This window comes from Eptatretus burgeri, chromosome 8 (genome assembly GCF_056783735.1).
Source record: "Eptatretus burgeri isolate ZD-2024b chromosome 8, Ebu_testis_v1, whole genome shotgun sequence".
In the NCBI taxonomy this organism is placed as follows: domain Eukaryota; kingdom Metazoa; phylum Chordata; class Myxini; order Myxiniformes; family Myxinidae; genus Eptatretus; species Eptatretus burgeri.
In genome coordinates, this window is record NC_140968.1 from 24,477,735 (window position 1) to 24,490,212 (window position 12,478).

Below are 12,478 nucleotides of genomic sequence, written 5' to 3' on the forward strand. Positions count from 1 at the left end.
ATAACATGTAAATTAAAATTACAATGTAATGCTGTCATCAACAGAATAATTTAAAATAATACTCAAAATAACAATCCACTACTTTTCCATCCAAATAATTTAATAACTCTAAAAGCTTAATATTGTTTTGCTTGAGAATACGCAATTTTAAATAAGGAAAAATACTGACATTGATGGAACTTGTTTGGCATAAAATGCTACTGCAGTTCCAATAACTCTCTCAGCATCACCAACCAGGGCACAACATCACGAAATCGATTGAAAGAGATGTGTTCCAGAAGAAAAGATGGAATTTGATTATTTAAAACTTGGAACTTGTCAGGAATGTGATACCTGGTAATCCCTGGTATGGTATTGTGTTACAACAAAGGTTTCTGTCCTTGAACCTTCAATGCAATGGAATGCCTCGATCCGCGGGAGCAACATTTGGGTTTCAGTTTACATTCTTTCCAATTTACAATATGGACAAACTTTTATACACTCATACCAACTCTCTCTTCCTCACATGTGGTAACTTCAATTGTCACCAGGCAAATTTGCTGGGTGTTAGTACCTCTTTCAATCAGCAAATGACTTCAGTGACTCTGGGACTCACTCAACATGTGAACTTTCTGACATGGATTTCAACCAATGGCAAATCCTCCTTTCTGGACTTGGTGATGACAAACTTCTCAACAAATGTCTCCTGCTCCAATTCATTCATCTGATCATATACTTGTGAGAGTCAACATCTCTGTGACTATTCACAGAGAGCTGCCTCAGTGACGACGAGTACGGCAGTTCACTCAGGCAGATTTGCAGGGACTGCAAGCAGCCATCCTTCTTCAGGACTGGTTTCTCATATCTAACACCCCTGATATTAACTCAGCATGGAAATTCTTCCACAGAAATCTGCTCTTTCTTATGCACAGATTCATCCAATCTCATCTTCAATTATCCCACCCTTCTTCCCACCCAAGGTACACTGAATCCTGTGGTGAGACAGTTGCTCAGAAACAACTTGTCTTCTCTTCCTGGAAGGCAAGTCCGACCGAAGGCAATCTCAGTACATTCCAAAAAATCTGCAACAAGTGCGTGTTCAATCGGGAGAACCTGAAAACAACATCTGTCCAACCTCAGTATTGAATTTTCAAACTTGTCTCCCTCTTCTAAAACCTGGTGGCACCTTATTAAGTCTGTCTCTGGTATGTGCTTCCACTCCACCCCTTCCCACCACTTCAAATGGCATCATAGCCAACTATACTCATGAGACGGCCGAATTCCTCAATTCTGTGTTTGTTTCCAAATCTTGTCTCTCAAACACCTCACTCACTCTCTGTACCCACTCTTCCCAATCATATCCAAAACTGCTCCTAGACACTTTCTTTTGCACGAAAGAAGTTGGAGAAGCTTTTTTCAACCCTCCACTCCGATTCTGCAACTGGACCGGATGGCATCAGCTCATTTTATAAAAACGTACTCCGCTGTTCTTGCACCCGATCATTTGTCTTGGGTCATCTTCCATCTTCTTGGAAATCAACCAACATCACTGCATGACATGAAAAAAGTGCAAAAACGGATCCACTTAACTAGACCTGTTAGCTTGCTTACAATCAACAGCAAGCGTCATGAAATCCATAATCACAGTTGATATGAAATCCTTCCTTTTCTCCAACAACTTATTCTCAGATCACCAATTTGGATTCAAACCAGGTCACTATAATGGACTTGCTGCTTCTACTCATCCAATAATGGATCTCTGTCGTCCAATACCTCCTCTCTGGTCTTGCACCCTTTGCTTTTTCTGTATTTTATCCCCCTTCCCAGGTTATTCGGGGCACACATGGTCCACAAACAGCCCCCCTTTGGTGAAACTCCCAAAAATCCAGAATCACTGCTCACCTCCACTCATTGATTCTCTTTTTTTTCCCCCCTGCCCGTGGAACCAACTTCCACTTTCTCATAAATCTCATTCTTCACTCCAATTCTTCCAGACAAGCGATTCATCATCATCTCAGACCTTCCCCAATTCAAAACAATGATCTTTTTCTACCCTTGCCAATCCCCCTCCCTCCCCACACCCCAACCTCCTTCCAAATTTCCAATTTTCCATCCTGAGAGTTTCCTTCTCTATCCATCTTTTCCATGCCATGCGTCCTTTCCTGCCCACCCCCTCCCCCGTACCCATTGTTTGACTCCCTCTATCTTGTCCTTCTCCTCCACTGTTGGTGTTCCCCTCTCTCTCGACTGTTCTTTTGTCCCATTGTGTCCTGCTCCAGAGTACTAGCTCTTCCATGAGCCTTGACCATGTATGCAAAAAAATATAAAAAATCTCAAGAAGGATACTTATACAAAATAGAGTTATCGACTTCTACTCACCACTAAAGGTTGCCGATTTCGTCCAGGCTAAGCGGTGTCCCATAAGCTGTTAAGGTTGAGTACAGGTGAATACAGTCAAAGGATAAATAAGAAGCAAGAAATGGCACATCACCAGTGGGCCAATTGGGCATTGTGTCCATGAAATAGTATGATCCACTCGGTAACTTGGGTGTCTGTCCAGTGCCTGTGCAAATAAGCTGCTCACTAAAAGAGGTTTGATGATAGTCCCACGGTTGAAAGGAGTGAAAACCCACTGAAGGTAGAGCTGCAACGCAGCACGTAGTATGAAGCTGCCGGTGCAGAGAGCAAAGTGCTGCAGGAGGATAGGGTTGCGAATACGGTTCAACTCCAGTGAAACGAGTTCGTGAGTTATTTCCACAACAGTAAAAAGCGACAGACACTTGGTTAAAGATTTCCTCTCCGCTTTTCCCTAGAAGGAGGTCCTAGAGCCCGGTAGTAGTGCTGGGCAAATGATTGGTTAGAAACCAGATAAAAACCACGCCTACACTACTGCCATTGGTTGGACAAGTAAATGGAGCAAAGTTCATGATGTAAAATACCAACATGTTGGGACCGATGAAAAGTACACGAAAGAATACAAAATTTCAATTGTTACTTCATTAAAGCACAATGAACTCAAGTACGAGGAAAGAAAGAGAGACCAGTTACGATTATATATATATTGAATAGGATCAGTAAAAGACATACTGTAGTCATTATTAGAGCGCTGCATACAATCTGTAAAGATCTAATCACTTGGGTGGAAGTTAATGTGGGAAAGCCTTTCTGAACCTGCTAACATAATGGCACACAAATACTGTATATACTGTAACGGACTGTCTCCCGAACAGATGAGGTGAGATTGCCGGAGAATATGCTCCAAAGACGCCGAGTGGAAGCGAAGCTGTGCATGTGTGGATAATCCACCACAATGTGGTTATGTTGTATCCTATTTAACCGTGCGGCTGTTTCAGCACATGTAGTTAGCTTAACAGGGGTGGGGAAGGGGATTTCGGTTACCCCAGCGGATGAGACTGAGTCTCAAAATACACAGCAACATGGGCAGACTCAGTCAGGAAGACAAAATGAACAGGAGAGCTGACAGTGTGCGTAGATGTGTGTGTGTGTGTGTGTGTGTGTGTCTTTCCTGGAGTGCTGAGAGGTGTGACATAGACACAGCATCAGACCCCTCTCAGTCCGGTGTCATCCTTGGCTGTCAGTTGCTGCGCGGCAGGGATGGCAGGGATGCTCCAGCAGAGCATCCCCCTTTGCTGTGCACGGCTCAACTGATCGCCATTCCGGGATATCCATGCTGTGTGCTCGCTCTCTGGGAGGAGCGGAGGTCTCAGCTCTGTGGTGTGATGGTCCCGGCTGAGTGGCTGACACTCTTGGGTTCCCAGGCTGTGAATGACCGATAGCTGGGCACTCTAGGCTGAGGTACCACAAGGTGCTATCATCCTGCCTCATATCAGCAGCCATCTGGCACTCTGCAACGCAGGTTTTGCGCATGCTCTATCAAGTGAAGGTAGCATATGAGGCTATGCCATGTTTGTAAAACCTTGGTTCGAGCCTCAACATCGTACACGTGTGCCCTCCATGTTGAGGTGCGATGAAAGGACAACAGGGACGATTGAAGATGGGAAAAGAGACAGACTTGAGGATAAGGGTGATAGGGAATCTCACTCCACTCGGCATCTGATTGTTTCATGGCAATTGGGGTTTACAAACACTTATGCTGACACACATGAAGATATAACTACTGAATAAAATTAACCCCTCATTAAATCACCAAATCATTTTCGTAACAATACATACCTTCTGAATCATCTCTTTCATCTTCGTTCCTGCAAAAATGATAGAATGCCCAGTTAAAGATTGACAAAAATCATTTTTAACAGTTACCATCCTTAGAACCATGTATTGCCTTGTTCTCTACATGATAGTATCAATTCCGGTCTGAGTTTTCATGGTATGCGTTCACTAGATTCCCATGTAGACATCAAATTGGAACCTTCATAATCTGCCCTCCATGCCCTTCTGGAGGAGCAAAGCAAGGCTTTGGCTCAAGTGATGTGATGATCCAAACACTGCATCACTGCATTTGTATTGCAATATCATCCCTATCAATTCCTCTTAGATTTTTATGAATGGGAGCCACTTTTTCAGGCTTGAAGGAAAAAAAATGAGAACAAATCACAAACCACCATTACTTGTGACTGCCATGTGCTAACAAGTTCATCGTTTATCTATTATTTGCCTTTACAGTGTAAAACTCCCAAAACCAACTAATCTGCACTTCATCGTAACATCTCACAAACACACAGTCACAAAGGCCACAGGTTCAACCTGGATAACAAAAAGTCAGACAACCCTGCAACTAAAGAGAGAGTATTGCTTTGGTGTTCTTGTACAGCAGAATTGGACCAATTGGTCATGTATGACAAAACGCAGAAAACCATGAATAAATTTTCCAACCGGGTCAACTTTCCCTTTACTCATGTGGGCAGACAGGAAGCAGCACAAACGCGGCACAACTATGCACCTGAAGATGAGGCATTTTCACAAATGGTACTTTTGAAAAATCAATACTAACAAGTGGTGCCAGGCACAACAAATCCCACCCATTTTGTAATTTTGACCGATGACCATGACCCCCAAAACTTCGGACCCTACCGATCTTCACAAATATGCATTTTTCACGATAGGAATGGGTAGGATCATAAGTGGCAAATAGAATAAGGTTCACTATAAGCTTAGTTTGAAGTAAATCAGATCATTTTTGACGAAGTTATGAGCGAAAAACGATTTTGATCTTTTCGTGACCTTGACCTTTGATCCAATTGGACCCAAAAGTTAATGGGGTCGTCCAAGGTTCATTGCCCACCTGTGGATTAAATTTGATAGTGTTTGCTAAAGCCGTTTTGCCGTAAAGTTGCTAACAGAAAGACAGACAAACAAATAAAAATGCCCCATAGGGCCAGGACTTGACGAACTTCATCCAGTCAAAGATACTCCCCTCCTACGTCCGTGTTTCAAATTTGAAAGGAATCCGTTAAGATTTGGCAGAGACATGAATTTTTGAAAATCGGCCCATGCTAAAAGATACGGATTTTCGCGATTTTCAGGAATTTTTCCTGACCTTGACATGCCAAAAGTTATAGGGTTCTATTCTGGTGGCCAATAAGTCCATTGGTGAAGTTCCATGACATTCCGACTCGAAATGCGACCTGTAGAGCGAGACGTACACACAAACAAACTCACAAACTGAACCGACCAACATACTTGACAAAATCGTAGATTTCGTCAAGTAACAAGCCGGTAGGCGACGAGGGATTCCCGAGTATCGAAGCGCTGGATACGATGCTTGTCATTCTGACCGATCCACCGACGAAGATTCATTGCCAAGACGTATTGGTTCACATACAATTGTTCCTCTGCCTGGCAAGATTTTTCCTATTGCGTATTTTGCCAACTGGCACTCCTCATAAAAAATGACGGTAAATAGACACCCTATTTTTGAAGGACTACCATTTGAAAAATAATCGGTTTGCTGGTTTGTGCTGTGGAGCCTCTCGTTGCGCGCGCACGCACGCACGCACGCACGCACGCACGCACACACATACACACAAAACCCGATAAACTTCTCTCAACGCTCTTGTTTGACCATACCTCCTGAGCCACACAATATTTTTCATAAGCCACGCCCACTTTCCTCTGCCACTCCCACTTTTCATCAACCATGTCCACTTTCCCTAAGCTCCACCCACTTTCCTAAGCCCCTCATAAAAAAATGACGGTAAATAGACACCTGATTTTTGAAGGACGACCATTTGAAAAATAAAACCTAAATCAAAAATCGGCTCGAGTAAAATTTTCTAAATATCTCGAAGTGTTTAATTCGGAAGTCTCGATTCTCTACATTCAAAACTGAAGGACAAGTATTGAATATACTGTACGCGGTCTTTCGGCCGCTGCACAGCAACGGGTGGTTGCTGGGCAACGAAATTCAAACGCGCACATTCCCACCCCATATGGCACCTGTTGGCAAAGTTTCATCGAAATCGGTTCGCTGGTTCGTGCTGTGGAGCCTCGCGTTGCAGACACACATACACACACACACACACACACACACACACACACACACACACACACACACACACACACACACACACACACACACACACACACACACACACACACACACACACACACACAGACAGACAGAGACGGGAAACCCGACAATAAGGGATATCTAGAATATATAGCGAATTCAACAAACAGACTGACAGACAAACAAACAAACAAACAAAAAGACAAACAAACCGGACGATTACAATATCCTGCTCCCTCCCTCCAGGGGGGGGGGGGGCGGGATAAAAATACATTGATCGCCATACAAAGTCAAAGCTCCACACGACTGTGTTGGGCCCTGCGGTGTCATCAGGCCTGACATTCCTTACTGGATTCGCGATATATGCTAGATATCCCTTATTGTCGGGTTTTCCTTTTCTCTGTCTCTGTGTATGTGTGTCTGCAATGCGAGGCTCCACAGCACGAACCAGCAAACAGATTTCGATGAAACTTTGCCAACATGTGGAATATATACTGGGAATGTGCATGTTTGAATTTCGTTGCCGAGCAACTACCCGTTGCTGTGCAGCGGCCAAAAAACCGCGTACAGTATTTTCAATACTTGTCCTTCAGTTTTGAATGTAGAGAAACGAGACTTCGGAATTAAACACTTCGCGATATTTAGAAAATTTTGCTCGAGCCGATTTTTGATTGAGGTTTTATTTTTCAAATATCGGGTGTCTATTCACCATCATTTTTTATGATGGGCTTAGGAAAGTGGGCGGAGCTTAGGGAAAGTGGACGTGGTTGATGAAAAGTGGGAGTGGCGTAGGAAAGTGGGAGTGGCGTAGGAAAGTGGGTGTGGCGTAGGAAAGTGGGTGTGGCGTAGGAAAGTGGGTGTGGCGTAGGAAAGTGGGTGTGGCGTAGGAAAGTGGGTGTGGCGTAGGAAAGTGGGTGTGGCATATGGAAAATATTTTGTGGCTCAGGAGGTGTGGTCAAACAAGAGCATTGAGAGAAGTTTATCGGGTTTTCCGTGTGTGTGTGTGTGTGTGTGTGTGTGTGTGTGTGTGTGTGTGTGTGTGTGTGTGTGTGTGTGTGTGTGTGTGTGTGCGTGTGTGTGTGCATGTGGTGTGTCTGCAACGCGAGGCTCCACAGCACAAACCAGCAAACAGATTATTTTTCAAATGGTAGTCCTTCAAAAATAGGGTGCCTATTTAACGTCATTATTTATGAGTGCCAGTTGGCAAAATGCGCAATCGGAAAAATCTTGCCAGGCAGAGGAACAATTGCATGTGAAACAATACATCTTGGAAATAAATCTTCGTCGGTGGATCGGTCAGAATGAAAAGCATCGTATCCAGCGCTTCGATCCTAGCGAATCCCTCGTCGCCTTCCGGCTTGTCAACCAATGTTTGCAATCCATGGCAAAACAATATACGGCAGTGTAAATGGCTTTTTTTTTAAATCACAGTTGTTTTGGAAAATAAAATTACAAATTGACATTCAAGACAATCTTTGGTGACAACGTAAATGTAAATGAAGTACATATGTAAATGCGTGTTCCATCATCTTAGTGAAATCTGATGTTGCGTTTCTGCGGAACAGGCACTCCTCCGAAGCAATAGAACACACACAACTTGTGGCGGTTCCCGAAATTGTTATTTCACTAGTATTAGTTTTAGATACCTCTCCCATTTTGTGTTGTGGGTTTATGGGACAATATGCACTGTGAGGGCTGTAGGTAGTGTTTTTCTTTCCATTCTTTACCCATCTTTCATTCTTCACATCATTTTGCATTGCTGCACACGACCTTTCCTCATGCATGCATGCACACCAAGGACCATAGCAACAGGGGCATGTCATTTGCATACATGTGCCATTTTCCATTCAAACTGCGCGCCATTATCGACGTTCCACCTCAGACTTCACCAGACTCGAACCCCAAACGTAGCAGCATTTCATACACCAACACAACACTTTTATAAAAATCACCACATCATTGGACCACAACCCAAGCTCACTTACCTTTGCCATTAACAACCACAACCACCACACCACTACAAACACCTCACCGCAGTAACCACCACAGCATTTACATGTACAGACCTCTTTACACTTCATGCTCAGACTATCTTCTCGCATTTTCTTTGCTTTGTTTCCAACCCCCCTTGACCCACATCTTTACACCTTCCTCTCCACACTTCACCTGCATATCATGCGCACCCCTCACCATGCCTCCCTCCAACCACGCACCATAGACACCCTCAGTTTTCCTCCCCCCTTCCTACTCCTTTGTGACTGGGTTTACATTTGTCAGTCGACCTCACCTGGTAAGAGGTCGAAACCACCTCAAACTTTCAAACTATATATATATATCTATATCTCTCTATCTATATCTCTCTCTCTCTATCTCTCTATATATATATATATATATATATATATATATATATATATATATATATATATATATATATATATATATATATATATATATATATATATATATATATATATATATATATATATATATATATATATCTATCTATCAATCTTTCTATCTTTCTATCTATCTATCTATCTATCTATCTATCTATCTATCTATCTATCTCTCTATCTATCTATCTATCTCTCTCTCTCTCTCTCTCTCTCTCTCTCTCTCTCTCTCTCTCTCTCTCTCTCTCTCTCTCTCTCTCTCTCTCTCTCTCTCTCTCTCTCTCTCTCTCTCTCTCTCTATCTCTCTCTCTCTCTCTCTCTCTCTCTCTCTCTCTCTCTCTCTCTCTCTCGACTTTCTAATTTCCTTGGGGAACGATTCTCATGGTGCCTGTTGTGCTGACATAGATAAGATTGTGGAAGTTTTAGGATCGGGGTAACTCTGCACTCTCTTTCATTTATAAATAATTTTTTTTATTTTGCTGCATCAAACCTTGCTTTCCCCTGCTATATTGATCTTTTGTATGAAACCCATTGCTTATTGTACACATTCCTTTCCTCACCTTTGCTGGAAATAAATTATTTGTTCTTGTAATGTCTCAGTTTGTGGTGAATTTTCCTCCATTGGTCAAATATAGTTCACACACAGTATCAGCCTGGAAGTTTTACCCCACGTGATAAGCTCTGTCAGCCAGTGTGTACTTGGCAGCTCTGCTCAGCTGCACCTGATCATGTAAGATCAAGACAAGTATGCATCGAGGGCACGAGTGGTCATGAAAATGTAACCTTCACCTCAGAGTGATCATGGTCATGCCCAGAGACTGACTCCCTGATGGAGTACTTCAGAGGTTATGAGGGGAGAATGATTTCCAAAACCCAAGCTCATTGCAGATGTTGCATGGAATGTAATGGCACATGAAGGAACAGCAGGTGGGAACTCATTCAACATTCATTTCTTACACTTCATGTTGGCTCTGAGATTGGAGCATTATATGTTCATGAACTGTGAATCCACTTTCCATCCACCCATCCCTTCCCTCCATCCATCTGTGTCGTCGCTCTCCCACCTCTCCTTCCTCTCTCTCTCCTCCCTCTTCAAACTTTCATGAAGTGATAAACAATGAGTGGTTGCGGTAAGTTCCCACAGGTGGTTGGGTTGTGGTTTGGAGGTGATTATGTTGTGTTGTGAGCCCTGAGTGTTGGTGAATGTGCAGATTGTGTGGATGGCCACATTTTTGGTGGTCGGGGATGCTGCTAGGTTCGATTCCACAGTTCAAATTTTGGGATTCGGCTCGGGTTGAGAGAATCTTGGGCTTATCACATTTTGGTTGTAAAACATGTGCTGAAATTAAATAAAGGCATGAACACTGGCATCTCCGGATATTTATAATCATTGCAGCTAGGGTAAAATTGGCTCTGGGGTCTCATGGCCCGAGCCGGGTTTGGATTGTGGGGTCAGGCTTGGTGGAGAATCCGGCTGGTGGATGGGTGTTTGTTTGTCCGGTTCGTGCATTCTTTGGCACTTCGGGTGTCTCCAGGTGTGTGAACCCCTCGGAGAGTTCCAGTTCAAGTTCCAGAGCAGGTAAACAGGGTGGCAGCTGCAGTTCGAGTGGCATACTTCAAGGGAAGGCCATGTTATAATCTCTTTAAAAATGGTACGTGCTATTGCTATCCTCTTTGAACATCCCTTTTGAAGATAATTAACAGGCTTATTAAATTAAAACAAAACAGGCTTTATGCTTGGTCAGTCCACAGTCACCTCTCAGGGGTCTGAATCAGAAATATCGGCCATTTGTTTCGGCCTATTAAAAATGCCTTGCCTTGCAACAGGTCATAACATTTTCTGCACAATCGAGCTTCATACATCGCTAATCGCTTGCAAAGCCAGCCGTTCCTTATGAACCGATGTTTGTAAGTCATGACAATGCAGTCCCTAGCGGTGTAATTTACCTTTTTCTTTTAATATCACAGCACGTCATTTATGAAAACAAAAGTACAAATTGACATTCAAGACAATGTTAATGTCATAAATGAAAGCAAGTGTGCATATAAACTTGCGTTCCATTGTTTTAGTTAAATCTGACAAAAGCTTCAAATGTAATCTTTGTCTTGGAGAGTTCGAGTTCTTAATTGAATACTTTTATTCCGCTATTTTGACCCCCATTCAGTTCCATTGCAGCTTTGAATACTGGCATGATTGCCTCCATGGGAGGTGTCACCTCATGTGTAAAATTATTTTAATTTTTTTTTGAGGTGTAAAGTAATTTTATATAATGTGTCACTGCTTATGACATCATTGACTTTAATTGAATACATATTTCTATTCCGCTGCATGGTTGTATTTTTTTTGTTTCCAATTTCAAAAAACAATTATTTCCATAGTTGCCAATACAAGTATAGTAAAACATAAATATCTGAAAGTAATATTTCTGAAGCTTGAAGTCAGGATACAATCAAAATAACAGTAACATGTATATGGTGAAAAAAACAAAAACAATTTACACCATTTACACGTGGTGTAAATTTTTTTTTTTAAATTAAAAAGGAGGGGTGCGAGTTGGGAGGAGGGTGGGGTATGAGGAGGCAGAGGGAGGGGTTGGGGGTTTAGAGTCTGGAAGGGGAAGGGGGAGGGGTGTGGTGGGAGTCTGGAGGGGGAAGGGGCGGGGTGGGAGTCTGGAGGGGGAAGGGGCGGGGTAGGAGTCTGGAGGGGGAAGGGGTGCGGTAGGGACCCGACGTTGCCCTGCAACACCGGGTAACTTTGCTAGTAAATACTAAATAGAGCTTTCTGTTTGGTGTTTACATGTTGTGACCTCACATGATTACGTCAGTTGTAACCATGCCGATAATGCAAAACGATTGCCTGGAAACTCTCTCCTGACCAAGTTAAACAATGACTCCTCACCATTTAAAATATCATCTCTATGTATTGTACAACTTTCATCAGGATTCGCTCCTTCAGACTTCGTTTGTGTTTATATTGGAAACACTGCACACAATGTATGATTAAACTTTCTTCAAACAATTAGCACTTTGCCACCAGTTGGATCATTCAACAACCCCCTCCCCGGGTCAATCTCCTCCAGAATTACAGATGGGATAATTCCCCCGAATATGGCGTATTATATCCTGACTTGTAATCCCCACCACACCGGCAGCAATACACATTTACATGGAGAGAATTGGAGTCTTCCCCCCCCCACCCTGAACCCTGGGACTATGATTTTTTTTTTAAACCCCCTAAAACCTACATGTCGTCACCCTCATAACAAAAGTGCCTCAGTCATTTTTTTCAGTTTTTGAGATTTTTTGCCTAAATCACTTCTTGTGTCAATTGTCACACATGTCAAAATGGCAAAGTCATTGTTATAATTCCTAAATCTAAGTCATAATGAAGAATTGCTGCAGTTTTTTGTGTTTTTATCAAAACTTGAAAAAAATGACAGGCACTTTTGTTACGAGGGTAACAATGTGCTCCCCTCCTCCTCTCACTGTCCCTCTTTTCACCCACAAACAAACCCACAATTCACGAATTTTATTTTATATATATATTATATATATATTATATATATATATATATATATATATATATATATATATATATATATATATATATATATAT

At 42.5% G+C, this 12,478-nt stretch overlaps 1 protein-coding gene across 9 annotated transcripts in view; it reads right to left on the bottom strand.

The window, feature by feature from the left end:
• The window catches only part of LOC147021332 (supervillin-like), a 241,248-nt gene that overhangs the window by 162,766 nt on the left and 66,004 nt on the right, over nucleotides 1–12,478 (bottom strand). For 8 of the 9 annotated variants that reach the window (XM_085891183.1, XM_085891184.1, XM_085891180.1 and 5 more), the window contains one exon: nucleotides 4,174–4,202. In XM_085891183.1, the coding sequence (XP_085747309.1) occupies nucleotides 4,174–4,202 (29 nt within the window). Of the gene's footprint in view, nucleotides 1–2,358; nucleotides 2,417–4,173; nucleotides 4,203–12,478 lie in introns of those variants that run through there. The other variant, XM_085891189.1, reaches the window with a different exon arrangement.